The sequence below is a fragment of the Salvelinus fontinalis genome, chromosome 23 (genome assembly GCF_029448725.1).
Source record: "Salvelinus fontinalis isolate EN_2023a chromosome 23, ASM2944872v1, whole genome shotgun sequence".
Lineage (NCBI taxonomy): Eukaryota > Metazoa > Chordata > Actinopteri > Salmoniformes > Salmonidae > Salvelinus > Salvelinus fontinalis.
Window position 1 is genome coordinate 32,378,257 of NC_074687.1, and position 27,183 is coordinate 32,405,439.

Sequence of the window (27,183 nt, forward strand, 5' to 3'; positions counted from 1 at the left end):
AGGACCCAATTGACAGGGCGGGGTTGAGACCCAGGGCTCCAGCTTAATGATGAGCTTGGAAGGCACTATGGTGTTGAATGCTGAGCTGTAGTCAATGAACAGCGTTCTTACATAGGTATTCCTTTTGTCCAGATTGTGCAGTGTCATGGCGATTGCGTCGTCTGTGGACCTGTTGGGGCGGTATGCATACTGAAGTGGGTCTAGGGTGGTCGGTAAGGTGGAGGTGATATGATCCTTGACTAGTCTCTCAAAGCACTTCATGATAACAGAAGTGAGTGCTACGGGGCAGGAGTCATTTAGTTCAGTTATCTTTGCCTTTTTGGGTACAGGAACAATGGTAGCCATCTTGAAGCATGTGAGGACAACAGACTGGGATAGGGAGCGATTGAATATGTCCGTAAACACACCAGCCAGCTGGTCTGCGCATGCTCTGAGTACGTGGCTAGGGATGCCATCTGGGCCAGCAGTTTGTTTGGAAGCGTGACGTCGGTGTCCGTGACGTGGCTGGTTTTCTTTTTGTAGTCTGTGATTTCCTGTAGACCCTGCCACATACGTCTCATGTCTGAGCCATTAAATTGCGACTTCACCTTGTCCCTGTACCGGCATTTCGCTTGTTTGATTGCCTTGCGGAGGGAAACACTGTTTATATTCATCCATATTCCCAGACCTCTTTCCATGGTTAAATGCGGTGGTTTGCGTTTTCAGTTCAGGGGACGGCTTTGTATGCATCGCGGAAGTTAGAGTTGCAGTGGTCGAGTGTACTACTCCTGCGCGTAGTGCAATCAATATGCTGATAGAATTTAGGTAGCCTTGTTCTCAAATTTGCTTTGTTAAAATCCCCAGCTACAATAAATGCATTCTCGGGATATATGGTTTCCAGTTTACATAGAGTCCAGTGAAGTTCCTTGAGAGCCGTCTTGGTGTCTACTTGTGGGGAAATGTACACAGCTGTGACTATAACTGAGGAGAATGCTCTTGGTAGGTAAAATGGCCGGCATTTGATTGGAAGGAATTCTAGGTTGGGTGAGCAGAAGGACTTGAGTTCCTGTATGTTGTAATGATTACACCATGAGTCGTTAATCATGAAGCATACACCGCCGCCCTTCCTCTTCCCAGAGAGTTGTTTATCTCTGTCGGCGCGATGCATAGAGAAGCCCGGTGGCTGAACCGATTCCGACAACATATCCCGAGAGATGTTTCCGTGTTTCCGAATGTTACAATCTCTGATGTCTCTCTGGAAGGCAACCCTTGCTCGAAATTTGTCTACCTTGTTGTCAAGAGACTGGACATTGGCGAGTAGTATACTCGGGAGCAGTGGGCGATGTGCACGTCTACGGAGCCTGACCAGGAAGCCGCTCCATCGGCCCCTTCTGCGGCGCCGTTGTTTTGGGTCGGCTGGGATTAGATCCATTGTCCCGGGTGGTGGTCCGAACAGAGGATTTGCTTCGGGAAAGTCGTATTCCTGGTCATAATGTTGGTAAGTTGACGTTGCTCTTATATCCAATAGTTCTTCCCAGCTATATGTAATAAGACTTAAGATCTCCTGAGGTAACAATGTAAGAAATAATACATTAAAAAAACAAATAACTCATAGTTTCCTAAGAACTCGAAGTGAGGCAACCATCTCTGTCGGCGCCATCGTGTGTGTGTATGACAGACGTGATACAGTCCCGTCGAGGTGCTAAGTCACCACTGATAAGTGTCCTCCTAGCTGGCTCTGCTCCGTTTGCTAGCCAGGCCTGTATCTGGGGGTTACCACCACTGCAAACACTTGACCAACGAGAGGAAAGGAGAAAAGGAGATTACTGTCCAGCCCTTGTGGACTGGCACGCAGGCAGGCAGGCCCCTGAGAAAATGACAATCACACAAACCAGGGGATTTAACAGGGATTGACACGGCAGACTGGGTGGCTACTGGATGTCTCTATTGGAGGCTTAAACACTCAGGTTAGATATCACAGTTATGATGCCTTTTTTTAAACCACTTTTTCTGTCTCCAGTGATTTGTTGTTTTGGGAAGGAGTTCTCTGGGGGTATGTTCTTTACAATGTAGAACGAAAGTGAGTGAAGATGAAGATCCATAGTGGGTTGTCATGTCATATGGCCAAAACATATTTTGCAGCAATCAGGGTGAGAGGCAGGTAGTCTCCCCTAAATATGTCTGTCAGTAGACATACACCCTATGCTCCTGCTTCCCCGAACATAACACTGATATCCTCCAATTAAAGCTGGTGCTGTCCCTCTGATGAACCCTGTACTATAGCAGTTACATTAGTCAGTTATGGCATGGACTGTACATTCCCTAGCTGTGTGTCTGGTATGTATGTATGCTCTATGTTGTTCTGACTCTGGTTGCGTTCCATATGCTACCCTATTCTCTATGAAGTGCACTACTGTTGTCCAGGGCCCATAGGGCTCTGATCAAAAGTAATGCACTATGCAGGGAATAGGGTGACGTTTAGGAGAAGCCTCTTACTGCTTGCTTCACTCTCTCAGTAGGGGCTAGTCTCTCTGACAGTCCCCCCAACTCTCTGTCTATCTCTTACTGACTGGAAAGCTACACACACACACCTCCCTGGCTATCGCTTAACTGTAAAGCTTCCCACAAACACATGAAAAGGGAATTCATCCTCAGCTAAACAAATTGCCCGCCCTCTGAGCCTGTGTGTGTGTCAGGTTAGTGCTGTAATGAAGCCTGTCTAATGAGGCCTGAGGCTGATGTGTGAATGGGGCTTTGCTCTCTCTGACTGGACCTTTGCCATGCCTCCTCTCACAATGACCACATAAAGTCTGCCTGTCTGTGGGCATACACACACACGCTCTGCCTCTATATCTGAGCAAACTCATACATGCTTGATCACACACTCTCTGTCTCTCTCTCTCTCTCTGTCTCTCTCTCTGTCTCTCTCTCTCTCTGTGTCTATCTGTGTCTCTCTCTGTCTCACTCTCTGTCTCTCTGTCTCTCTCTCACTCTCTGTCTCTCTCTCTCTGTCTCTCTGTAGAATACTGATGTACACACACATTCCACATAATTTATATAGATATTGCAACCCTCTTCAGATTAAGGCATGCCATAGAACCTGCATAGAGCTGTGTATGTGTGTGCCTCTCTCCACTCTCAGGAGTCACATTAGAGTTGTGTGTGTGTCTCTTTTCACATTGTTAATAGTGCAGAGAGTGAGTGCACCCAAATTGTCCATGTGATCCCATATCTCCCCCTCTCCATCTTCTACTCTCTCTCTCTCTCTCTCTCTCTCTCTCTCTTTCTCTCTCTCTCTCTCTCTCTCTCTCTCTCTCTTTGTCACTTTGTGGATTCTCGAGCTGTAATGTGAGCTAGCGTGGGCGAGAGTGTGTGTGTGTGTGTGTGTGAATTAGTGTGTGTATGTTTGTCTGTGTGTATGTGAGTATGTATGCTAACGTTTGTATGTATGTAGTTCAGGCAGATGAGCGTAGAGAGGGCTGTAATAGCGAGACAGGCAGGATGAAGAGAGCATTGAGGGTACCCCGCTTCACCCCGTAATAAAGGCAGAGGGATTTTAAACCCCTATACCCCAGCCTCCACTGCCACCCCAACCCAGCTCCCACTCTATTGAATTGACCCCCATTTTCAGGGCAATTTGGCCACTCGTTGCCACAGTTACACAGGCCCGATCATGGCGTGTGTGTGAGAGACGTGACTCATGGTGTGCATTCTGTTATCGTCCTAAATTAATCTGAACACGAAATCAGAATCTCCTTTCTGTCATGTATGATACTGTCATATTGATGTATGAATATACTTTCATGTTTAATATGCTGTATGTAATACTGTAACTAATAATAATAATTTCACCTTTATTTAACCAGGTAGGCCAGTTGAGAACAAGTTCTCATTTACAACCACGACCTGGCCAAGATAAAGCAAAGCAGTGTGACAAAAACAAAAACACAGAGTTACACATGGGATAAACAAACGTGCAGTCAATAACACAATAGAAGAATCTGTATACAGTGTGTGCAAATGAAGTAAGGAGGTAAGGCAATAAATAGGCCATAGTGACGAAGTAATTACAATTTAGCAATTTACACTGGAGTGATATATGTGCAGATGAGGATGTGCAAGTAGAAATACTAGTGTGCAAAAGAGCAGAAAAACAAATATGGGGATGAGGTAGGTAGTTGGTTGGATGGGCTATTTACAGAAGGGCTGTGTACAGCTGCAGCGATTGGTAAGCTGCTCTGACAGCTGTCGCTTAAAGTTAGTGAGGGAGATATGTCTCCAACTTCAGTGATTTTTGCAATTCGTTCCAGTCATTGGCAGCAGAGAACTGGAAGGAAAGGCGGCCAAAGGAGGTGTTGGCTTTGGGGATGACCAGTGAAATATACCTGTTGGAGCGTGTGCTACGGGTGGGTGTTGCTATGGTGACCAGTGAGCTGAGATAAGGCGGAGCTTTACCTAGCAAATACTTATAGATGACCTGGAGCCAGTGGGTTTGGCGACGAATATGTAGCGAGGACCAGCCAACGAGAGCATACAGGTCGCAGTGGTGGGTGGTATAAGGGCCTTTAGTAACAAAACAGATGGCACTATGATAAACTGCATCCAATTTGCTGAGTAGAGTGTTGGAGGCTATTTTATAAATGACATCACCGAAATCAAAGATCGGTAGGATAGTCAGTTTTACAAGGTTATGTTTGGCAGCACGACTGAAGGAGGCTTTGTTGCAAAATAGGAAGCCAATTCTAGATTTAACTCTGGATTGGAGATCCTTAATGTGAGTCTGGAAGGAGAGTTTACAGTCTAACCAGACACCCAGGTATTTATAGTTGTCCACATATTCTAAGTCAGAACTATCCAGAGTAGTGATGCTAGTCGGGCGGGCGGGTGCAGGCAACGATCGGTTTAAAGCATGCATTTGGTTTGACTAGCATTTAAGAGCAGTTGGAAGCAACGGAAGGAGTGTTGTACGACGTTGAAGCTGGTTTGGAGGTTTGTTAACACAGTGTCCAAAGAAGGGCCAGATATATACAGAATGGTGTCATCAGCGTAGAGGTGGATCAAAGAATCACCCGCAGCAAGAGCGATTGATATATTATATATTGTATATTATATATTGATATATTGATATATATACAGAGAAAAGAGTCGGCCCGAGAAATGAACCCTGTGGCATCCCCATAGAGACTGCCAGAGGTCCGGACAACAGGCCCTCCGATTTGACACACTGAACTCTATCTGAGAAGTAGTTAGTGAACCAGACGAGTCAGTCATTAGAGAAACCAAGGCTGTTGAGTCTACCGATAAGAATATGGTGATTGACAGAGTCGAAAGCCTTGGCCAGGTCGATTAAGACGGCTGCACAGTACTGTCTTTTATCGATGGCGGTTATGATACTGTTTAGGACCTTTTAATGTATGATATACCATTAAACGGTGTTATACATTTACATACGTGTACTTTGAAGTTACCGGTCAGTTTATTTCAAGCGTGCGAGACAAAATTACGAAATAAACATGAAAATATATGCACGCGCTGCTGTAAAGTGTCTGTCAAATGGTATGTATTATTATACATTATGAAAGGATATAAGTCATGGTTCTAAGAAAATATTCCAATATTTGAATACATACGGTAAAGAAGTCAATCTAACTCGACCAAAACAATGGAAATGCCATGGAAATGCATGGGGGAAAGATCTGCGGGGAAAGATTCCAAATATCCTCATTGCCCCCCAGCAAAATTAGCCTACATTTTGGCTATTATTTATTTGTATTTCACACTATGTTGAGGTAAAAATCTGAGTATAATGCTTGTATGGATGTTATCCCCAACACATGTTCATGTCACCTTAACCAATCAACTGCATTACAGTTCAAAATGTCTTTAACTACCACCACCAATTTTTTATGCTAGCTATGCTACCAGCTTATACGAACGGGAGTTAGCATTTAGCTGTCACTTCTTCTAAACCTTAAAAAGGACAATTTCTAAATGTTATGCAGGGAAAACAGCGAAATAGATACACATCGGACTTTAGTAACCACATTGTGGGCCTGTTGCTTGTACCAATCATTACGGATTTGACAAATATCTGCTTTGTTAGATCAGATTTGTTAAATATGCACCAATCCAACGTCCTCCTTCTATTCCCCAGTCTGCTTTCCATTGACCTCTTTACTGCATCTATGCATTAGTGTAATGCTCTCTCTCTCCCCATAGGATCTTCCCCAGAGAATACCTCCTGCAACACATCCACCTGTACTCACTGGCTGACCTGCAGCAGGTAAGACACACAGGCTGCTTTTAGGCCTTGTCTACACTTGATAGTTGATGCAGCTTTTGTATTCTGATCATTGAGTTCTGATCATGGAATTTCGAACATGTCATGCTTCTACACTAGGGATCATCAACTAGATTTTCTTTTTTGAGGGGATGGTCAGTGAGCCGGAATATAATTATAAATCATTTGTAGACTGCAAATTGACTGCAAGAAGCACAGACGGATATAATATTTGACTAAAATATAATCATTTCAAACCTTACTTACATTTGTGTCTCTCTATTATGCGTTGGAATACTTGGGAGCAGAATTCCACAATTAAAATCACTTGGAGCTGATTTCCTGGTGTTTTTACAGTCATGTTTTTTTTAATTACATTTTCTTAAACTTTGGGGGCCAAATAAAACCACCGGTGGGACAAATTCGACACGAGGGCCACCAGTAGGTGAACCCTGGTCTACACCTACATTTTAAATATGTCTACCGTGTCCACATTGTGTCCAGATTCCCTTATCTCACACTATATATGCCTGTATGCATTCTGAAAACGGTGGAAAAGGCTAAATCTGATAACACAACAACAACTTGATGGCAGTAGCCAACTACTGTAGCTAACTAGTCAGCTAACCTCTCTAACTAGCCAGCAAGCTAGCTAGCAAAGCTAAAGGGATTGCAAATAGGTTAGCATTTATGAAGCCAGCAAACACATTCCTCATACGCTAGGAATGCATTTATTCCAACGTTTAAAAATATACTTTGGGATTTTAGCAATGAGGTCCTTTATCTACTTCCCCCAGTCAGGTGAATTTTTATGTCTCTGTGTCCAGTATGAAGGAAGTTCGAGGTAGTTATGCGAGCCAATGCTAACTAGTGTATGCTAGCAGATACCCATAGACTTCCAGTCATTGTGCTAACGCTAGTTAGTATTGGTTCACAAAACTACTTCTAACTTAACTCTGGGGAAGTAGATATTTGGTATTTTATTAGGATCTCCGTTAGCTGTTGCAAAAGCAGCAGCCACTCTTCCTGGGGTCCACACAAAACATGAAACATAATGCAGAACATCAATAGACAAGAACAGCTCAAAGACAGAACTTTTTTTAATGGCACACGTAAACTACATATCAATGCATACACACAAACTATCTATGTCAAATAGGGCCTCATTGACAAAATCCCGAAGTATACCTTTATTAACCCCCTAAATTCAATCGAATTAGCATAATAAAACAATTCCCTGAATTATCAATGAATTATCACAGTGAATTATTGTAACGTTTGTTTATGTGTCAATTAATCCTGATTTGACACGGGGGGAAAATGTCATTCGTTCAGTCAGTTTAACTTCTACTTGGTCACAATCCCGGTTCCGGGAGCACCCTCATCAGTAAAAAAGCTGACTAGCATAGCCTAGCATAGCGCCACAAGTAAATACTAGCATCTAAATATCATGAAATCATAAGTCCAAGACACCAGATGAAAGATACACATCTTGTGAATCCAGCCATCATTTCTGATTTTTAAAATGTTTTACAGGGAAGACACAATATGTATTTCTATTAGCTAACCACGATAGCAAAAGACACAACTTTTTTTTCCCACCATTTTTTTACTGCATAGGTAGCTATCACAAATTCAACCAAATAAAGATATAAATAGTCACTAACCAAGAAACAACTTCATCAGATGACAGTCTGATACCATATTTATTGTATAGCATATGTTTTGTTCGAAAAATGTGCATACTTCAGGTATAAATCATAGTTTTACATTGCAGCCACCATCACAACTCTCACCAAAGCAACTAGAATAACTACAGAGAGCAACGTGAATTACCTAAATACTCATCATAAAACATTTATGAAAAATACACAGTGTACAGCAAATGAAAGACAAAGATCTTGTGAATCCAGCCAATAATTCAGATTTCTTAAAGTGTTTTACAGCGAAAACACAATATAGCATTATATTAGCTTACTACAATAGCCAACCACACAACAGCATTGATTCAAGCCAACAATAGCGATAACGAATAAACCAGCAAAAGATATACATTTTTTCACTAACCTTCTCAAACTTCTTCAGATGACAGTCCTATAACATCATATTACACAATACATATAGAGTTTGTTCGAAAATGTGTATATTTAGCGGCACAAATCGTGGTTATACAATGAGAATAGTAGCCAAGCTGCAAACAAAATGTCGGGAGAAATCTTGGGAGAGGTACCTAATCTAATCAATAACTAATCATAAACTTGACAAAAAAATACAGATTGGACAGCAAATGAAAGATACATTAGTTCTTAATGCAACCGCTGTGTTAGATTTTTTAAATTAACGTTACTACGACATACAGCGTGCGTTAAAGCGAGACCGCACCGAAATTAATGGCGGAATAGTAGGTCAACATTTTTCAACAGAACAATGAATTAACTTCATAAATAGTTCTTACTTTTTGATGAGCTTCCATCAGAATCTTGGGCAAGTTGTCATTTGTCCAGAATCATCGTTGCTCGGTTGTAGATTGCCGTCTTCAACTTAGGAATTAGCAGCAAACATTAGCTATGTGGCCCAGATGTGCCCAACTCACTATAACGCAGCACAAAGAAATATCCGAAAATCGCAATATACTGATATAAACTGATATAACTTGGTTTAAATAACTACATTATGATGTCTTTAACACCTATATCGAATAAAATCAGAGCCGGATATATCTAAGGCCTATAACGAGAGCTTTCCAGAACGCCATCCTGAGGTCTGTCTCGCGTCATGGCGAACGTTGAAAAGAGTGCACCCCACGTTCCAAGACCATTTATATGGCCTCAGATCTGCCTAGCAACTCCATTACAATTCTCACTGCTTGCTGACTAGGGGAAGCTAGGGGAAGGCGTATGCAGTGCATGTCGACCAATAGAATACATGCAAATTAATAAACTGACCCTGGAACAGATTGCCTGATTTCAGATTTCTCACTTCCTGACAGGAAGTTTGCTCCAACTTGAGTTCTGTTTTACTCACAGATATAATTGAAACGGCTTTAGAAACTAGAGAGTGTTTTCTATCCAATAGTAATAATAATATGCATATTGTACGAGCAAGAATTGAGTACGAGGCAGTTTAATTTGGGAACAAATTTTTACAAAGTGAAAACAGCACCCCCTATTGAGAAATTAAGCTAGAGATATCTGTTTTTTGCATTGGATGCGTCTATATGTTGTTCCATGTAGGGAATCTGTTATTGAGTGCGTTTGTATGGGCTGATGGCAGTTTTTTTCATCAAATAATGTTTTCATATTTTTTTGTTGTTATGCTTCAAGGGGTCTTAAAATTCGAAATCAAATAGCAAAATTATCCTTGGTATGACCTTATTAAAACAATTCCATATATATTATATATACAAAAGTATGTGGACACCCCTTCAAATGTGTGGATTTGGTGTGGATTTTGATTTGGTGTATATAATCGAGCACACAGCCATGCAATCTCCATAGACAAACATTGGCAGTAGAATCACCTTACCGAAGAACTCAGTGACTTTCAACGTGGCACCGTCATAGGATGTCACCTTTCCAACAAGTCAATTCATAACATTTCTGCGCTGCTAGAGCTGCCCCGGTCAACTGTAAGTGCTGTTATTGTGAAGTGGAAACGTCTAGGAGCAACAACGGCTCAGCCACGAAGTGGTAGGCCACACAAGCTCACAGAAAGGGACCGCCGAGTGCTGAAGCGCGTAGTGCGTAAAAATCATCTGCAGCACAAGAACTGTTCATCGGGAGCTTCAATAGACTGGGTTTCCATGGCTGAGCATCCTCACACAAGCATAAGATTACCATGCGTAATGCCAAGTGTCGGCTTGAGTTGTATAAATCTCGCCACCATTGGACTCTGGAGCAGTGGAAACGCGTTCTCTGGACGAATCTGGGTTTGGCAGATGCCAGGAGAACGCTACCTGCCTAAATGCATAGTGCCAACTGTAAAGTTAGGTGGAGGCTGTTTTTCATGGTTTGGGCTAGGCCCCTTAGTTCTAGTGGAGGGAAATCTTAACGCTACAGCATAAAATTACATTCTGGACAATTCTGTGCTTCCAACTTTGTGGCAACAGTTTGGGCATGATAATGTCCCCGTGCATAAAGCGAGGTCCATACAGAAATGGTTTGTCAAGATTGGTGTGGAATATTTGTCTAAATATTTTGATATTGTTTTGTATTTTTTACCTCTTTCTCCCCAATTTTGTGATATCCAATTGGTAGTTACGGTCTTGTCCCGTCACTGCAACTCACAACCCTGCAAAGCCGCTCTGATTATTGACACACTGTTCGCTTCACCCGGAAGCCAGCCACACCAATGTGTCAGAGGAAACACCGTACAACGGGCCACCGAAGTCGGCATGCATGCGCCGGCCCGCCACAAGGAGTCGCTAGAGCGCGGTGTGGAAGAACTTGACTGGACTGCACAGAGCCCTGACCTCAACCCCATCAAACATCTTTGGGATGAATTGGAAGCCAGGCCTAGTCGCCCAACATCAGTGCCCAACCTCACTAATGCTCTTGTGGCTGAATGGAATCAAGTCCATACAGCAATGTTCCAACATCTAGTGGAAAGCCTTCCCAGAGGAGTAGAGGCTGTTATAGCAGCAAAGGAGGGACCAACTCCATATTAATGCCCATGATTTTGGAATTACATGTTTGATGAGCAGGTGTCCACATACTTTTGATCATGTAGTGGGGTACCGCTCACTCCCTCTCTCTCTCTGACCCCCCCTCTCTTAACAACCCAGGGAGAGTCCACAGCCCTCTACTCCCCCTTCCCTGCTCCCTCCATGTCCCCCTCTCCCCCTGGCCCGTTCACTAATTACACACATTCAGAATCAACAGGCAGGAAAACAAGAGTGTGACAGTCCACCATTCTTCCGTATATCCCCTGCCTTGACACTGTCTCTCTCTTCCCCCTCTTTTGCTATCCTTCTATCTCCTTTCTCCTCCGCTTTACCCCCTCTATCGCTCTGTACTTCTATCCCCTCTCACTCCTCTCTCTATCCCTCTCCCCCTCTCTCTCTTTCTCTCTCTGGGTGTCTCCGTGTGTCATTGTCACATTCTCCAGTGGACTGCACACAACACTCAGCCAGGTTATGATGCCCATGTCAAACAAACTCTAATAGATGGCTTAAAGTGTACCTCAAGTTGAGGACACCGCAACATGCTACTACAGACATGCTGCTACAGGCAACTTACTCAGGGCTTGACAACTGCTTTAAAAGTTGCAAACAGCTCAACAAATAAATTGATGGATGGCTGCATTTGTTTTCCCCATAATTGATCAACTATATTAGAACCTATTTGCCAAGTACACTTTTCCCCATATATTCTCTCTCTCTCTCTCTCTCTCTCTCGCTCTCTTACAGCTTCTTAATTGGCTTTCCATATTAACGAGCTGTTTCTTTTATTTCTCCTGAATAATCAGAGCTCCTTCATCAAGCCTGGCTTTTATTGTTGCCCCGCGAGATCAATGAAGACTGAACCGTCTCTCCCTGGCTAGTTATAGACTAGACCCAGTCCTTCATAGAAAGCAGCAGTGCACTTGGCTCTTTGCTATTGAACTCCCAACAAACGCGTCCTATTTGGAGCAGCCTCCGTCTTTAAACCATCAGACTGTTGGCCATATTTGTTTGCCCAGGGCCTGCCCAGAGGCTGGACTTGTTTGGCTACTGGCCCTTTTGTTGCTTCATTGAAATGTTTTTTTGCTTTTCCAGTTGTAAAGTAGTGGGATGGGGAGATAGGCTTGTTGTGGAGGACTGAGGAGTACCATATAGATGCTAATTGTATTGTGTGTCGTGTACCGGGGCAGCAGTCCTAGTCCTGCCAACGACCTACAAACAACTGGAGGGGACAAAGGGGCATTGAGCAGCCCCGGCCCAGATTGCACGGTGGCCATGGTGACACGCACATACGTGCAATAGGGCAGATTCCCACACTGACACCCTGGCATACAACTTACGCACACCACAGGCTATCTAGTAGCCACACTGACGTATACACAAGCACTTCCTAGTTGAGCCCAGATACAGACATAGACACAGGCATTAGGCATGTATGCCCTTACACTGGCACGCTCATTGGAATAGGGGCATGTTGGTCATCTTGAGAGCTGTTGGGTAAATCGTAATTATGCAGCTTTTTCTGAACTGTAAGATATTGATTTTAAACTCAAAAGTTGCATATATTTCTGCATTTAAACATTTTAAAAAAGCTTGAACACCGCTGCCTCTCAGTCCCACACAGACCTACACGGACATTCTCTCTATCTCTCACTCGCTCTCATCCATAATCACACTCCCCACTACACGTCTTACACACACACACACACACACACACACACACACACACACACACACACACACACACACACACACACACACACACACACACACACACACACACACACACACACACACACACACACACACACACACACTGGGGCTGGTAGTAATCCTGTTTGGTGAGAGGGGTGTTATCCAAACAGAGCTCACCCTGTCTTTATGTGTGTAATCCGGGTGGCTTTCTGAGCATCACTAATGGAGGCCCGGCCTTCATCAACGGAACACTAGAGAGGGATAACGTAGCGGGTGTTAAACAGAGGTTTTAGGGGATTAAGCCGTTTGGACCACAAAGCCCCCACACGGGACAGGGCCAGAGGGGTGTGACTTTATGAGGAGTGGGGGCTGAGGAGGATTTGATTGAGGGGTGTTGGTGGAAGGAGGGGGGGTGCTGGGGCTGGTGTTTCAGGAACAATGACACTGCAGCGAAGGAAGGCAGCTGCAGGCAGGACAAACGAATGGTAGCCCCTCTCTTCCCCGCTCTGTCTGCACCTCTCCCTCAGACCAGCTGTAGGTGGGGTATCACTTCTCTGAGGAGAATGTATCCACCTGGTTGGCAAAGAAAGGGAAACCTGGGGCTACTGCCATTTTCTGTTTTTATTTTTTCCTAAAGCATCTCCCATTCACACCTCTCCTGCCCTTTCTTTCCCTTCAATTCCAACTCTCTCTATCTCTCTCACTTCCTCGCTCTCTCCCTCTGCAACTTTTGCCTTCTCTCTGTCCCTTTCCCTCTGTTTCCCTTCATCTCCCTCTCTCCTTGTCCACTGAGCATCAGTCCCAGTCAGAAGAACCCAGTGTGGTGTGTTGCCAGTCGTTTCATTCTGCTAAACTAAATTATGGAGTGTCTTAATTACCTCTGGTGTCAGCATTGATCAGGGGTGGCATATATCATCTGGGCTGGGCTTGGCTAGGGGATGGGGAACACTGCCTAGCTGGCTGGCAGGCTGCTCTGCCTGTCTGGCTCTCTGGATTGCTGGCTGACTCACTGACTGGCTGCTCTGCCTCACTGCTCCACACTACACACAGCCTTTGATTGCTGGGCTACAGCCTGACTCATGTCACCATGCTAGACAGCATTATTCACAGTGTTGTAGCTCTCCCAGACTGGGGTTGCCACAGCCTCCGGGCTGGAGGGATGGAAAGATGGAGGTGTGGTGTGTTTTCAGCCACTGCTTGAGGAGTTATAAGGACTGTTCCTGGTTGTCGCCCATTCTCTAGGTAGTTAGTCATGAGCTGTTGTAGACCAGTTAGTATTACATTATGTAATCTCTCATTCTCTGTCCAAACCATACAGACATAACCTCCCTCCCCTGCAGAGCACCTTTTCAGTTATCCATCTCCATTGTGTGTACGTATGCATGTGCGTGCGTGTGTAGGAGTGGGGGTCGGGGTGGTCTCCTCTCCTTTCTTCGTTCTCCTTTCACCTTCAGCCCCCCTCCTCACCCCCATCCTCCTTCTTCAGCCTCTCCTTCCCTCTGTCCCCCTCTCCCTCTCTCTCGTCTTTTCTCCTTCTCTTCTCTCCCCCAGGCTGAAGAATGCCTGGCAGGCCTTAATTGGTGCAGCCCCAGCGCTGCCAGGTGTAGCCACTTGTCTCTGCCCCCTCAGCTTCCCTCAGTGTTCTCTGGAGGTCCACTCAGGCCCATTCCCTTCCCCAGCCCCATTCAACAGAGCCACAATGCACTCTACCAGGCCCTCACCAATCAAAGGCCCTGCCGGTTTTAACTACTCGCCCACCGGCATTCACATATCATTTTTTGCTAAAACGGCCCCCAAAAAAAGGAATTCCCCCCGCCCCCCAGGCCTCTCCAGCCAGCCTTTCTCCCAGGGCCTTCATTAGTTTTGATGTAAATTCCCGATGTGAATTCCTGACGTGAACTCTTGTCCATCTCCTCTATGCGCTGCGCTGCAGTGGCTCCCAATGGGACCTGTATTAAAAGTGTTTATCCTCCCAGGGAAAATTCTGCTGTCTTCTTCTCTCTGTATAGTAGAATATATTACGACAGTACATTCTTATAGATGGGAAATAGAATGGTTGAATTAGAATGAAAATGTTGAATTTGAATTCTATTGTGGAGAATGAGGAAGAGAATGTTTTGGAAAGTACATTTTATTTCACTTCATCCATTATTCCCTTTTTTCCTTCTCTCTTGTCTATCTCCATCTCCTTTTTTCCCTACCTCTCTCTCTGTACAGGTGATTGATGGGAAGCTGGCCCCCTTTCTCTCCAAGGTGATTAAGTTTGCCAGTTCCCACGTCTTCAGCTGCAGCCAGTGCAGAGAGAAGGGCTTCATCTGTGAGATGTGTCAGAACGGACAGGTCATCTACCCCTTCCAGGAGAGCGCCACTAAGAGGTGAGGCCCCTTCATGCACAGATATAGGATCAGCTCAATACTTCAACAATCTTAACCTTATTAACTATTCAGGGTAACAGAGAAAACGGATGTTAGATCAGCGACTTGCATGATGGCATCCTGGAAGAATGAATGGAGTAAAGAGGAGTGTGTCTCTGTCTCTTGTTAATTACACGCTGGCAGGGGCACGGGTGACAGGGAGAACATGGTGTCCTGTTGGAGAGGAACAGTTCATCCCCCTAGTCCCTTGCTCCGTCCCGTCCTGTCCTTGTCTCCCTCTGCCTGAGCCTTATGACATGCCACTGTTAAGGAATGGCCCTCTCTCACCTCAGGGAGGTTTCATTCACTTTGAAGAGAACAAGACAGGAAGGGGGAGAAGAAGAGGAAAGAAGATCCTCTCTTTTACAGGAGAGGATGGTGGAGAAGAGGAGAAGAGAGGACACAGAAGAGGACAGCGTAGAGGACAGGGGAGATCGCCAGACGTGGCTGTGCTGCTCTTGGCCAGAAGCCAGAGAGCGAGACAGGCAGATAAAACATTCATTAATGTCTAGTCTGTCCACACACTCTTAAATGATTGATCTCTGCTGCCTCAGCTCACACATCTCTCTTCTGGGTTAACGGAGAGCCTCTGAAGACAGGGCCGTGAGAAGCAGTGGTTGTGTGTGTGTGTGTGTGTGTGTGCGTGCGTGCGTTACGATCTTTGCTGAAGTGAATATATAATATATATTAATCTGTGCTCAACTAGCTTTAAAGGTATCAATTTCCCACATAAACATTATGCTGTTTCTTCAGCTGACAGAAGATGCTGTAGACCAGAGCTAATGATTTAATTGCAGTGCTTGGTACACACACACCCTTCACTATCAGGCTGGATGGCACACCTCAACTGTTGACCAGGGTTTATTGCCCTTGGCAAGGAAGTATCACGTTAACTGATAGTGATAGTACACCAGTTATACTGTAGTAAGAGTAACAGCTTAGTCCCTGGGCCAGACTTTGACCCCCGAGAGCAGGACCTGCTCTTTTCCTGGTTGCATCAGCTTTACCACCTCATCCATGACATAGCCTGGGACACTCAGTTAGCCTGCCATATAGACACTGTTAATCATCAATAGGTGAAGAATTGGATTCTTTGGGACTGGTGCCCCATTTTAATTAGAGTGGCTATGAATATGTTGTGTCGGATGCATTCCATAGTCATTTCTGAAATATGTTCTACATTGTTTATTCCAATTTATGGTCTTTTTTTTTAACTTTCGAAATGTCACTACAAATGTATTTATTTTCAGGCAAAGTAAATGCTTTCACCATTCCATGTTCCAGAAGTTTTAAGGTGAACTGTGTAGCCTAGTTAAGTGGATGCTGAACAAGGTTTCTCTCGTCTTATCTTCTATACATATGCTCAGCAGATCGCTAGATACTGCCACCTGTGTATAATGCTGTCCTGTCCTATAGATACCTGGGAGGGTGGCAACGTGATCAAGCCTCCAGACGGGGCTGGACAGGGCTGGGTGAAACTAATGTTTATCCAGTCTTTTAGTACAGTGATGTGTTCATCTGGAAATGTACATTTCCAGCTCATACATTTCTGACATCAGTGACCAACCTACAAGCTAAAACTAATATGCTTTTTTCCACCCTTCAGATTTGTGTTGTATTGATGTTTGTGACTCTGTGCTTGGTCTGTATGTGTCCAGATGTGATGGTTGTGGAGCGGTGTTCCATACAGAGTGTCATCAGAAGGCCCAGCCGTGTCCACGCTGCGTACACAGAGAGCTCCACCATAAGAGAGCCTCCTCTTTCTGGAGCCCTGACGACGATACACCAGGCTTCTTCACACTGCCTTACCAGTACACCTGATCACAAATACACACACATCCTGGGACACACACACACACACACACACACACACACACACACACACCCAACACCCGGAGATACACACACACACACACACACACACACACACAGAGATTGAAACAGCAGTTCCACTCCACAGAGCTACTCTCACCAAAGTCAATGGAAGCATGTGTGTTTGTGTGTGTGAGCCAGCCAGGATGCACAGTGAGAGTGTTGATGACTAAGAAAGGGTTATGCTCTCTCACACACACCTGCTTTGTGAGCTAAGCTGACATCACTCTCACCTGGGAGCCTCTCTGCTATGTGCTATCTTCATAGTGCTGCACACACACACACACAAACACAGATACACAGATACACACACACAAACACAGACACCACAAATAAAGGGAGAGGGACTATGCTGACTCAACAGCAGGGATTGGTCCTCTTGACTTTCTGGACACAGTCGCGCGCACACACACACACACACACACACACACACCACCTGAAGGTGTTACGAGGTGACCTGTCCACATAGACATACACACACCAGGTGACCAAACAGCTGCTTAAAAGAAGAACAGCTGGTGTGATGTCACTATAGCCTATATCTATAGCCTATATCTGGACTGTTGGTGTGATGTCACTATAGCCTATATCTATAGCCTATATCTGGACTGTTGGTGTGATGTCACTATAGCCTATATCTGGACTGTTGGTGTGATGTCACTATAGCCTATATCTATAGCCTATATCTGGACTGTTGGTGTGATGTCACTATAGTCTATATCTATAGCCTATATCGGGACTGTTGGTGTGCTGTCACTATAGCCTATATCTATAGCCTATATCTGGACTCTGTTGGTGTGATGTCGCAACTCGCTATATATTTGGACTATATATCTGAACTCTACATGTCCCTCCTTCCCCACACTGTCCCTCTGCCCTTCACTCTCTCTTTATCCTCCCCGTCACATGTTTTTGCACTATTTATGCATGTTCATTAGGATGTCAAGCCACAGACTGGGCTAGTAGCCACTGTATTTAAGGATGAGTTTGCTTATTTAACTCACCTATTAGCCCTTAGAGCCCCTCTAACCAACCAACCTTTATCCAGACATATTAAATAGGAGAGTCCAAGTGGGGGGACGCTTATTATGATCAAGACACACTTGAAACTAGAATGAGATTGAGTCATAGTTATTTTCAAATCACATATCATCCTACCATGTATGCTTTTTCCTTGAGAGTGATAGGACAGCAGTAGGGAGTAGCTGCCCCTATGGGGCTAGAGGCTGGTGGATGTATTGACTGTCTCCATTATACTCCGTAGGAAAGGCTCCATCAGGTCAGCCCTACATCCCCCAGGCCTCAGCCACAGAGGGCCCAAATTACAGTCTATGGAAAAGACCATGCAGGGCTTAGTTATGTTACGCAAGCCATCTCAAACCCACAGGAGCTGGGACTCTTCTACTGCTATGACTCAGTGCTCTCACTCTAGAGTGAGTGAGTGAGTGAGTGAGTGAGTGAGTGAGTGAGTGAGTGAGTGAGTGAGTGAGTGAGTGAGTGAGTGAGTGAGGAGGGTGGTTATTTGGGGAGGGGGGGTCTATGACTCCCTAGTGTGACTGTTCTAAGCTCAAAGGACTGGTGGTGGAGGATGAGAGCCCCAGTGTGTGTACTGTATGTGTGCTTTAGGATCCCCTTTTTCCATTACTTGAACTCTACTTGGGCAATAATATGTTTTCTCTGCATTGTTGCCTTTTCCTCTCCTCTCTTTCTTCTCCTACTTTCTGAGGTACTGTGCTTTAATCGTACAAAACTTTACAAGACAGAAGCTTTAGCTTGAGTTGTGTCTTCCTTATGCAGCTAGGCCTTTATTTTCAGATTCTGCTTTCCCTAGAATGTCTTTGTTTATCACTTTCCACATTTTTTCCCATTTTGTCCCATCTCTCCTGAAAGGGCCTTAGTACCCCTTAAGCTGCTCATCCAAGTTTTGGTTTGTTTATTTATTCACGTATTTGTATGTAAGTGTGTATGGTTTACATTTGAAGTTACAAGTCATGTCACCCTCTGGAAAAAAGCTTGATTAAAGCTGGATAAGAGCTAACTCTGGTTCAGGCTGTTTGTGTGGCCTGCTAACACTGAGCCAGTGTTACCAAGCAGCACTAATGCCCTGAACAAGAGCAAGATAACGGCTAGCTAAGTGGCTGTGCTTGTTTAAATGCAGCTACATTATCATTTGGTTTTCAGTATTTTTACATTTTGCACTATCAATTATTTTGCTGTTATAATGTTTGGGGTTGTATGCTATTATGTCCAGTAAATCAATCGCTTGTTTTTTGTGTGAATTATAATTATCTGCTCTGACCATTTCATTCATGTTATTTATTGAGTGTCTTTTCGCCTGCCTTAAAATGAAAGCCAATCCTGTTACAGCGATAATGTAGTTTGTGTGAGACTGACGTGTGGGCTTCCATCTTTAATCATCAAAATGCCTCAGATGCCCATGTAGTATTAAGCCATGTTTCTGTTTTTCATTGTATAGAAGAGATCCAAAACCGATGGTCACTGTTGCTTGAATAAAGGTGTTTACTCCAATCTGGAAAGCAAAGGAGATAATATCTTAAATATGATATTTTCTTTTAACTGGCTTCTAGCAAAGCTCAATGTACTAAGAGCAGAAAGGGAAGGCTTATAAACCGTCTGTTCTTTGAAGTAAAACTCTGTGCATACTTGCAGTAAAATGTACATAACTGAAGTCTATCAGAGTGCCGGCTCTCATAGACTGTCTTAAAAAGCTTATATGACTAGTAGTGTTACTGCTTCTCTTAATGTATGTTGAGCTTAAACATCAGGAATTCACTGCACTGGAAATGGTGGACAATACAGTCACTACTGAGGGACTGATGAGGGCATTGAACCTAAGGGAAGTATTCTCCTGGACATGTTTTTCCTGTTCAGATGGACCGACAAATAGGGATATCTTTCTTTCCACATACATTCTCCAACCTTCACACCATGAGCACTTAGTTTCTGGATTAATGAATACACCCTGCTATTCAATACTGGGTTTTTATTGTGGATTTTACTCTGCCTTTGTTACATTTTGTTATTTTGTATCACTTATTTATTTTATTTATGTTGTGTACCAACCAGCACTTTGGACTTCAGCACTGTTTCAGGTTTACCTACTGTTCTATCTTTCTGTTTCGATATGTATCACAGCCAACAGCCAACCTCTTACAGAGACTTGTGTTTCAGTACCTGATCCCTCCTTCCCCCTGCTTTTCTTTGTCTTTTTTTTTCGTTTTTACCACTGATGCCAATAAAACAAACAACTTAATACAGGCTGGTGTGGACAGTGATTTTTTGATCTGGAGTGAATACTCATTGGAGGCAGGTGTATGATGACACTATAGGGACAGGAGTTTCTCCATAACAGGTAAAAAGCCAGTCCCTAGAGATTTACCTTCTATGGTCACATGGTCTGGAAAAACTGGTCCTAGTTAGATAATACATTTGTGAAATGCATAAGTCCCTGCTTGTGAGTCAGAACCAACCTAAGAATGGTAACAGTCGAACAAATGATTCAGACCTGTCTATTTCTATTTGAAGTCCTGTTGATCGCCCTGAATTACGTTTCATATTGGGCTTGGTTTGGTTTAGGGCCAGACACTGACTCTCTGACTCTCACTAATCCCAAATTACAAACCTGACTGAATGTATCAGGTTCCTTTCCTCATGGAAGAGAACCAAGACCCAGCCAGCCTGAGGACCTGTCACAAACCACACTTTACTAGCAGCCTTGTAATCATCAAGGCTCTGACTGCGTTCCACCACTTGCTTTGTGGCTTTTTTTAATAGTGAATTGCCTTATATTGTTTATGCTGGCACAGGCTGGTACATTACCTTGTTCTGTACTTATTCAAAGGTTAAGATCTGAAAGAATCCTTGAAAGAATGGATTAATCCAATGGCATGCCGTCATGGGCGAGGCAGGGTCCACCTGGCATCACCCAGCCACACCTCTCCAGCCTGGCATAGGATTGGGGAGGAGTTGTTCCTAACCACTGTTACAGGGTCAGATATTATTTCATCTAACCCAATGGTTAACAACAGGACTGGATGCAGGGTAGTCTCATCCTAGATATGTGGGTAGGGCCAACTTCTACCTCGAGCCCTGGCATACAGCAGCCAATGGGATCCCTGCTCCATCTGTCAGAGCAAACCACTGAGTCCACACAAAGCCTGAGAAACCCACTCTCCCACCATCACCCCCACGCCCCCCTTTTCTCCCTGCCTTTTTGGCAGCAGCCATTCCTCCAGGTCTTGTCCAGGAGAGAGCACTAAAGCTTTCCACCTGACAGACAGTAATCCACCGGGATCTGAGGCCCACCGATGGGCTGGAACATGCCCGCCCACCATGTGTGCGTGTGTGTGTGTGTGTTCGCCACTTTTTTTTTGTTCTCTGAAGTGGCAGAGAGGTTTGGGTGGTTTTTAGAGGGGCCTTGAGCCTCGCCGCTCTGTTGATTCCAAACTCCATTAAGTTCTTAATGTTGGACAGGCCAGAGTTGATCTCTCTCTCTCTCTTTTTTTCCCCCTTCCCCCCCTTTCCTAAATGGAACCCTCACACATTTCTTTCCCTAGGGGACACGGGGGTTACAGGCGTTGTAACCCTTTGAGATTTTAAACAGATTTTCAGTGTGAGGTATTAACGACACCAAGTGTTTGTACTTGTATGCAATGAGTGAGTGGAGCGGTTGACACATTCCTTCCCTTCTATTGGAAATATATCTACTGTAGTTACCAGAGGAATGGAAGCCCTTTAAAATGTCATTGGACTTTGAACAATAACTCTGTATGTAAATTATGTATGTACCGTAGTTTGCCGACATGACAAAAGATATGTGTCCAAACATGGTTGGGAAAAAATGTTGCTCAGCCTTTATAGGTCCTATCCTTATTCTCCTCCCGAATCTCTCAGCAGGCTTCCCAAACAAGACGGGTAAAAGTGTAACAACTGTGTGTGTGTGTGGATGTAAGTGTGTGTGTGTGGGGGGGGGGGCACGTGCATGTGTGTGTGCAGACTGTGTATTGCCTGACTCATTTGCCTGTGATTTGTATTGAGGAGAGGGCAAATTGAACCTGAGTGTCGACCGCGCTTAATTGTCATCGCCAATTAGTGCATTGTCAGCGGCCACAATGGCTCAACTGTACCGAGTGGAACACGGTCCTTTGTGCTTCTCCAGTGGCCCGGGGGCCAGTCAAGACTCATTTAGGGCCTTGACAACAAGAGAGGAGAAATGCAATAAAATAAAAAAAGAAAGAAAACAAAAGGCGGTTTAAGGAGAAAAAGACGATTGGAGAGAGGAGGGGTGGAGAGAGGGAGGAGGGCGGTGGACACTGGTAACATGGGATGGAACACAAGGCTGAGGGTCCTTTTGAAAGGGGGAAGAGAGTAGTGCTACGACCCCCCTTACTAACCTTCCCCTTCTCTGACACACACACATACACACACATACACACAAACTGGCCCTCTGACATGGGGCAGCCACACAAAGGCACACAGGACCCTGCTGTTCTGGGTGACCTGGATCAGAGGAGAAAGAGTAGCTAGTACTTCTGCTCTGTACAGTTACAACTGTTGCCTTATGGTGCATTCTGACTGGGGCCTCTAGCATAGACCTATGTCCATGTGTAAAAGCCTATGAATCTAAACTAGGTCATTGCTCTGCTCAGTCCACATTATCAAAAATATTGTGCTTTACTCAAGTGAGTAGCTACACTATTTTGATTGGTTGGGGTCAGTTCCATTTCATTTCAATTAAGGAGATACAGTACATTGAAATTCCAATTCAATAATTTGAAAGAGGCCATTTATTTTCAATGAGGATTTCTCCATTCCTGAAGTGGAATTCCAATTCACTTTCTCTAGTTTACTGAATAGAGATGGAGTTGACCCTAGCTCTGGTTGCTAATGGCTACTGATGCCTGCTGTGATTGTTGCTTTCTGTTGGACAGACAGGGATGGACAGTGATGGACTGCTACGAACACACAGCAGTTTAGCCATCTCTGACAGGCAGATTCATTGACTTCCCCAGGTAGACGCTAAATTCCCACAGCAGCACCCTAACCAACACCAACCCAACCCCCTCTACAACATGTCACACCACTCTCAGTCTAGTGATGCTCTCTTTGCCCTCTGACTAAAGGTTTGAACTGGTTAGTAAGTCATTTGTAGGGCCCAGGCTCATGGATAGAGTCACATAGCAGGATATATTCCTGGCCCCAGGTATGTGTTATAAATAGGGCCAGGGTTGTTTTCCAAACCATGTTAACTGACCAGGAAAATCTCTGGTCCCTAGCTGAGGCTTCTCACTGTATGACAACACTGAACAACACTGAAAATATTACTGTTATACAAAACACTCAAACTATTATAGAAGTGGGGATTGGAGTTACAATCTTATCACACAAACAGTGGGATTTACACATGATTGTAGGTCCCTAAATGTGGGATTATGGTTGTTTTGAGTAATTATGTCCGGTATTGTGTATCCCTGACCTCATGTCTATGTATATAAAGGTTAAATCATAGAGTGGGAGGGGGAGTGGAGACAGGAAAATGAGAATGCATTTACAAATGTAACATTGTGTGATTAGCCTTTTGTGTGTGTGTGTTAGTGTGTGTGTCTATGGAGCTGGCTGAATGAGGAGCAGGATAAAGGCTTTTGTGTAGACACCTGTACGGGCACGTAGGCTCATCCCTGGCCCTGGAAAGAGAGAGAGGGGAGGGAAGGAGGAAGGGAGGGGGACGGAAAAGCCAGGGAGGGGAGCATTGTGCCACAGATTTTGCCACAACACTCAATTTTACTCACATACCCAAGCTAACTGATATGGAACCCACAATCTTTACTGTGTGTGTTTTGTAGGTGAGCTAAGGTTGTTATTTTGATTCCAAAGAAATCAGAAGATCTAAATAAACGGACCTGTGATTAGATGTTGTGTCCAATCTCTGAGCAGCTCCACCTGTGTGGTCAATTGTTGATTAGGTTTGCCTAGCTGTCAGATTTGTTGATATGCTGTGGCTCTGTAACCTGTGGTTACCAGACTGGTCAATGATGCAGGTCAGGGTTTGTTTGAATGTGTCAAGTCTTAGTCAAACATCTCAGGTACCAGGGAAATTTAGCAAGAGTGACCCAGCGTGTGTGTGTTTTTGTGAATGTGAGGTTTAGTGTGTGTGTGTGTATGTCACAGTTTTTATTTTTTTACATTTAACCTTTATTTAACTAGGCAAGTCAGTTAAGAACAAATTCTTATTTACAATGATGGCCAAATACTAAACCGGACGACACTGGGCCAATTGTGCGCCGTCCTATGGGACTCCCAATCACGGCTGGATGTGATACAGCTTAGATTCTAACTAGGGACTGTACAGTAGTGACGCCTCTTGCACTGAGATGCAGTGCCTTAGACCGCTGTGCCACTTGGCAGCAGTCTTTTGATTGATACCACAGAGTCTTTCAGGAATGTGGACCTTTCTATTGACTCTTATCTTGGTAACATGCAGTTTATCCAATGGAATCTGGGTGTGAACAGGTAATCGAAATGCTTGACTAGGCAGTTAATTAAGAGACACAGTCAGTCAGACAGACACATAGATGCATTTGCGCACATACACACACAAACACACACACACACACACACCCTGCAAGACCTTTGGACTTCAGAAAGCCTCAGCACCTCTGTGTCACCTGGGCAGGAAATGTGTGTGTGTGTATCAACCCTATCCTGTATGAATGTTCCCTGACCTTAAAGAGACAGGTCAAAAGAAACAAGCTGAGCGAAACCATTGGCTACGTCCCAAATGGCACATTATTTCCAATATAGTGCACTACTTTTGACCAGGACCCAAAAGTAGTGCACTATATAGGGAATAGGGTGCCATTTGGGACACATACGTGCTTTGTGGAGGGGCCTTCCATGTGATCACAGTGTATGTCTTGTGTGTGGGACCCATTGTCATGAATGTTTAGACTCACTCCTGCTAGGTCAACACACTCACAAAGCACGACTGTTGTTTACCTTCCCTATATGCCTACTTATTTACCTTACCTATATGCCTACCCTCCCTCTCTACCACAGGAGGCTGCTGAGGGGAGGACGGCTAATAATAATGGCCGGAACGGAGCTGATGGAAGGGCATTAAACATGTGTTTGATGTATTTGATACCATTCCACTGATTCTGCTCCAGCCAGTGGATGACCCCGTCTTCCGCAGTTAAGGTGCCACCAACCTCCTGTGCTACCTACCTGCCTCCCTATCCAGCCTGGTCTCATAGACTAGACATAACATAGTAAGCATAAATCTGGGACACTCAAATTAGTAAGATATGCTACATTTGGTATGGTTACAAAAGACAGAAGGTTACTTAATGCAAAAACGAAAGGAGGGTGGTTGGGTGGGCATATATAACGCGAACGTCTAGCAACCTAAAGGTTGCGTGTTCGAATCTTATCATGAACAACTTTAGCATTTTAGCTAAGCAACTTTGCAACTAGTTATTACTTTTTAGCTACTTTGCAACTACTAAACCTTCCCCTAACCTTAACCATTTAAACTAACTCTTAACCCTAACCTAAACCTAACTCCTAACCCTAACGTTAACACTAACCTTAACCCCTAACCTAGGTATTCCCGTTGGGGGTACGCCAAATAAAAATGTGATTCACATTTTTTTATTTTTTATAATAATAATAATAAAAAATATTCACATTTTCAAATAGTACATTTATATTTTCCAACTGGGCTATACATTTGGGTGAGTTTTTTTCTCGCATGAGTAGCCTCGTTTCACTGCCAAAAATAAAATTAAACCATCTAGCGTTCAGCAAAATAACAACACAATGTCAGATACAGGTAGCCTAGTCAAATAGTTAACATCCAATCACATTAACCATTACTCTCTTGCGGGAAACCTTCACTCGTGCACAGACATTTAGAAACCAAACAATTTGAAAAATAAGCAACTGTAGTTTTTTGAGCGAGAATCAAGACAACTTTCGAGTAGTAACTTGTTTAAGAAGTTCTTTTTACATTTTAAGACACTGATGCCCTTTGCAACCACGTACCTACAGTTGAAGTCGGAAGTTTACATACACTTAGGTTGGAGTCATTAAAACTAGTTTTTCAACCACCAAATTTCTTGATAACAAACTATAGTTTTGGCAAGTTGGTTAGGACATCTCATTTGTGCATGACACAAGTAATTTTCCCAACAAATGTTTACAGACAGATTATTTCACTTATAATTCACTGTATCACAATTCCAGTGGGTCAGAAGTTTACATACACCAAGTTGACTGTGCCTTTAAACAGCTTGGAACATTCCAGAAAATGATGTCATGGCTTTAGAAGCTTCTGATAGGCTAATTGACATCATTTGAGTCAATTGGAGGTTTATTATTTGTGCCCTGGTCCTGTGGATGTATTTCAAGGCCTACCTTCAAACTCAGTGCCTCTTTGCTTGACATCATGGGGAAATCAAAGAAATCAGCCAAGACCTCATAAAAAAAATTGTGGACCTCCACAAGTCTGGTTCATCCTTGGGAGCAATTTCCAAATGCCCGAAGGTGCCACGTTCATCTGTACAAACAATACTGTAGTACGCAAGTATAAACACCATGGGACCACGCAGCTGTCATACCGCTCAGGAAGGAGACGCGTTCTGTCTCCTTGAGATGAACGTACTTTGGTGTGAAAAGTGCAAATCAATCCCAGAACAACAGCAAAGAAACTTGTGAAGATGCTGGAGGAAACAGGTACACAAGTATCTTTTTCCACAGTAAAACAAGTCCTATATTGACATAACCTGAAAGGCCACTCAGCAAGGAAGAAGCCACTGCTCTAAAACCACCATAAAAAAGCCAGACTACGGTTTGCAACTGCACATGGGGACATAGATCGTACTTTTTGGAGAAATGTCCTCTGGTCTGATGAAACAAAAATAGAACTGTTTGACCATAATGACCATTGCTATGTTTGGAGGAAAAAGGAGGAGGCTTGCAAGCCGAAGAACACCATCCCAACCGTGAAGCACGGGGGTGGCAGCGCCATGCTGTGGGGGTGCTTTGCTGCAGGAGGTATTGGTGCACTTAACGAAAGGAAGCCAATGCTACCAAATAATAATTAAGTGTATGTAAACTTCTGACCCACTGGGAATGAGATGAAAGAAATAAAAGCTGAAATAAATCATTCTCTCTACTATTATTCTTACATTTCACATTCTTTAAATAAAGTAGTGATCCCAACTGACCTAAAACAGGGGATTTTTACTGGGATTAAATGTCAG

General features: G+C 44.0%; 1 protein-coding gene across 4 annotated transcripts in view; it reads left to right on the forward strand.

Moving 5' to 3' along the window:
• The window catches only part of LOC129821152 (pleckstrin homology domain-containing family M member 3-like), a 51,140-nt gene extending 30,961 nt beyond the window's left edge, over positions 1 to 20,179 (forward strand). For 2 of the 4 annotated variants that reach the window (XM_055878490.1, XM_055878489.1), the window contains exons 7-9: positions 6,199 to 6,262; positions 14,832 to 14,989; positions 15,322 to 16,780. In XM_055878490.1, coding sequence (XP_055734465.1) covers positions 6,199 to 6,262; positions 14,832 to 14,989; positions 15,322 to 15,559 — 460 coding nt within the window. In that variant the 3' untranslated portion in view covers positions 15,560 to 16,780. Of the gene's footprint in view, positions 1 to 6,198; positions 6,263 to 14,831; positions 14,990 to 15,172 lie in introns of all 4 variants that reach the window. The other 2 variants (XM_055878492.1, XM_055878491.1) reach the window with 2 other exon arrangements.
• Positions 20,180 to 27,183: the final 7,004 nt, after the last annotated feature.